The 4,030-nt window shown below is 32.8% G+C and overlaps 1 protein-coding gene across 1 annotated transcript in view; it reads right to left on the reverse strand.

The window, feature by feature from the left end:
- Positions 1 to 4,030, reverse strand: part of LOC106872600 (kielin/chordin-like protein) — a 131,980-nt gene that overhangs the window by 67,096 nt on the left and 60,854 nt on the right. Inside the window, exons 15-17 of the mRNA XM_052971979.1 lie at positions 2,873 to 3,052; positions 1,840 to 1,986; positions 486 to 632 (exon numbers count right to left, since the gene is read on the reverse strand). Coding sequence (XP_052827939.1) covers positions 486 to 632; positions 1,840 to 1,986; positions 2,873 to 3,052 — 474 coding nt within the window. The remainder of the gene's footprint in view (positions 1 to 485; positions 633 to 1,839; positions 1,987 to 2,872; positions 3,053 to 4,030) is intronic.

Here is a 4,030-nt window from a genome sequence, read left to right on the forward strand (position 1 = left end):
TGTGTGTGTGTGTGTGTGTGTGTGTGTGTGTGTGTGTGTGTGTGTGTGTGTGTGTGTGTGTGTGTGTGTGTGTGTGTGTGTGTGTGTGTGTTTTTAATATACAATAAATAATTTCATAGCCTTTATATCTTCAATTATATTTCGAAATTGATATATTCATTACGGTAGTTTTAGACTATAGCTTATTTTGAATTTATTCCAATAAAAGTGTTTAAGCTGAAACATTTGAGTTAACAAGAGACTCAATTACGAACTCATTGGTCGGGAGTTCATATTATCTATAGATCTTTCGTTTTGTCTCGAGGAAGGAAACTAAAACAGACAGATCACCATTCCTATCCTTAGGTGACCTGTATCAGCTAAGATGGGGCATATTATTTATCACACATTTAAAGTCATGAGACTAGAAATAAAGATCGGCTAATGGAGAAAGCAAACTTTTCTCAGCACCAAAGCTTTCAAGCGCCGAAACATTCTATTATTACCTTGACTTCCTGTGGAAAGGCATATACTTTTCGTACATTCTACAATTCCTTTGGATTTGCAACTGCATTTATTGCAGTTATCAGTAGCTGGGAACGTCTCTCCAACGATATATATTTTCGTTCCGTACTTGCATTTTACTGATATCTCTAAGGAGAAAGAAAACACGAATTTAAAAAGTTTTTAAATACAGAGTCACTGCCCCTAAAATAAACTTTTGTTTACTTCATCATACATTTATTTGACTAATGATAAAATATGTACAATCATAAAGATAAACAGGAAAATTCAGTTGTTTAAATCAGTTGTGATTTAAAGTGCATCGAACAAAATTGACGTGTGATGAAGATATATAATTCAAAGACAGAAATGCGATAGTCGTAAGAAAAGTCACCGACAATAAACTTAATATGGATTGAAATAGGTAATACTGAACTAGAAATAGATTCCACATTTAAAGATTTCTGTCTTATAGATCTACTTGTCAGTTATGTAGAATAGATATTGATAAAATATTGCAAAACTGAACGCTCTTCAAACTTCTCAGTGTTTAGCAAACGTAGTGGATATTCAAAACGGTATTCATTGATATAATCCATATTTTCAGTTTTATATGAAAACATGCATTCATTCACTGGAGCTAGAAGAATCTGTCGTTCGAGTCAAAATTCCTTGTCATAGAATAGTACATCATTTCGGTTAAAGTCTGGGCATTTTGACATTTTTCAACGAATGAAATTGCTGTTGCACTTAATAGGGGAAACGGAGCTCCTACTTTATTAATAACCGTGGAATTTTCAAGGATCCAGTTGGATTTTATAAAATTTCTATTGACTTTAACATGTGATGGACACTATATTCTGCTATAACGCTAACTTTTAGTATCACCTTCATTTCCTTCAGATACGCATATCATTTTGGAATACACTACACTCCCTTTAGATTTACAGCTGCACTGATTACATTTATCATTAGCTACAAAGGTCTCTCCAATTACATACATTTTCCATTGTATAGATTGGTTCTGTGACTCAAAATCACCTAAAAAACTGGTATGATGAATTGACGAGAGGAACGTTAGCTGTATGAAAATACACTATAAAGTTATTCATTGAAATAGATAACTGAGGTAAAACAAGATCAAAATTCATTAGATCAACTTCTTTTTTACGGTTCCAGTTGCCATTTATTTATAAAAATTGTTTTAGTTTATAACAAGATATATTATTAACCGACTGGCGTCAAATTTCCTTAATCGTAAATATTTAATTTTTTTTTTATAAAACCATGATTAAGTTTTCATAAATTGTTTGCTCACTATATTCTGTTTAAAAGAATAATAATTTTTAATGTTACCATGTTTTTCTGAGAAAACGCATATATTTGTGGTACAGTCAACATTTCCTTTCGCCTTGCAAGTGCATTTATTGCATTTGTCAGCAGCATCAAATGTAACTCCAATGTTATATGTTTTGCCATTATAGTGGCATTTTACTGAAATTTCTGAAAGAAAAGATACAAAAAAAAAAAAAGAAATCCAGAATTACACGAAGATTTTGAGTAGAGAAGCAATAATTTAGTTCATAAGATATTAGCATGTCAAATGAGACGACATCATGTGTGTTTCCGTTTTTGAAATCAAGTTAAAATATAGACAAGAAAACTGAAATGTTTACTTCAGTCAAAGACTTGTCTAACAAAAGAAACGGGTGAAGTATAAATTTTTGAAATGAATCAATGACTGCGGAACGTTGGTCATAAGAACAAACACTGACTACAAGCTTATTCATTGAAACAGATAATGCAAACAAAAGCGCGAGATCATATGAGATCAACATTCTAAGATCCTGTCTTAGATTTCAAATTGGCATTTATTTATAGCTACAGTTTATATTAGTATTTAATTTCTGGAGGGAGGGCATACATTGTGATACCCACGATACTTATAGTAATAGAATCCATTGAAGTTCTGACTTACGCAACACTACATAACGACTCACATAGCAACCACATGAGGGAATCAAGAAATTAGTATCACAAGAATATAATAGATTAAGATGACCCAAATTATTAAGCACCATTTGTTCTAAATGGAACGAGAGTTCAGACTTTAAATTCATTCTTTCAACGCAGGTTTCAAATAATTTTGTTTTGGAAACAAAATATTTGTCCCAATCTGAAAATCATACTTCACAATAGAACACCAATTTTGTTAGAATACGAAGAAAGGAAAGAAGTATATTGGAGGATGATTTTAAAATTAGTATCAGTGCACGTTACTAATGTTACCAAGCTCGTATTTTTATAAATCGTAGAGGAATTAAAAGTTCAGCAAGTTTTTAGACGCAATTCTGTGCAAGGTCTTCTATAAATATCTTTTAGCTCTTGCCTGATATTGATGGAGAACACACTGGCTTTTTGGTACATATTACTGCACCTTTTCTTTTGCAACTGCATTCATTACATTTATCTTCGGCTGTGAACGTTTCCCCAAATACATAAGTGCGTCCATTGTAGCGGCATACAGCGAAAGTCTTGAGCTTTCTTTCACCAGATTCTGTAAGATAAGCTGTATACAAATTTCGTATGAATTTAGGTGCTACATAATACACCCCACCCCACGAAAAAAAAAGAAGAACCATTCACTTAACCATTCTTGTAATTGTAAAATAACGAGATAATATCATATGCGTACATTGTCTCTGGGATTGTTGAGAAGAAATAGATAGGAAAAGTTAACTGTTTACTTAATTCCGTGTCTCTGACCGTATCGACGCAATATATAAGAATTCATAGAGTTTAACGTGTAAGAGCACGTCTAAGAACACACAAGAGCCATTCTAATTCTCTTTATTTTTCAAAATTGTTTTCAATATATCAAAATATTTTCGTTCCGTTAACAGAAACCTAAATACGGCAAAAACAAATATGATGAGACAGTTTATTTTAAATCACTGTCAGAATGATACCAAACTATATTTTACATTTTACGTGCGCTTTAAAATCACAAGATACTTTCATTTAGAAACAAAGTTAATACTTAAATTGTGAAAGAAAGACTGTGAAAGTGTGTGAACTAGACGTAGCTTCAAGTTAAGATTAGAGAAAGAGAGAGGTAAAAGAGTTGTAGTAAAGGGTTGTAGTAAGTCACATAATCTCATAGGGAGTGGTAGTGGGAGACAAAAATTGGAACAGTGGCATATATGCAGTCGCTCGACTTAGAAATCAAATACTATACTAAGAAACCGGAATTTTGCAATATTATTTTATTCACTTATTTTACATGTTTACACTTTTATCGCCTTCAAAGTATTCTTCATTTGAAGCAATGCATCGGCCCAGGTGCGTTTTCCACTATTCGAAGCAGTGCTGGAACTCTTGCGAAGTGATGCCTTTTAATGCCTCCATCGTTTTTTTCTTCACCTCTTTCACATCTGCAAGTTCCGTAGCACCAGCTTTCGTCACCAATGATAACCTTCCAAAAAAAAGGTCCGGATCAACTCCCAATTTTTCTATCAGTTAATGAAATACATTCACTCGTGGCTGC

The sequence above is a fragment of the Octopus bimaculoides genome, chromosome 11 (genome assembly GCF_001194135.2).
Source record: "Octopus bimaculoides isolate UCB-OBI-ISO-001 chromosome 11, ASM119413v2, whole genome shotgun sequence".
Classification (NCBI taxonomy): Eukaryota; Metazoa; Mollusca; class Cephalopoda; order Octopoda; family Octopodidae; genus Octopus; species Octopus bimaculoides.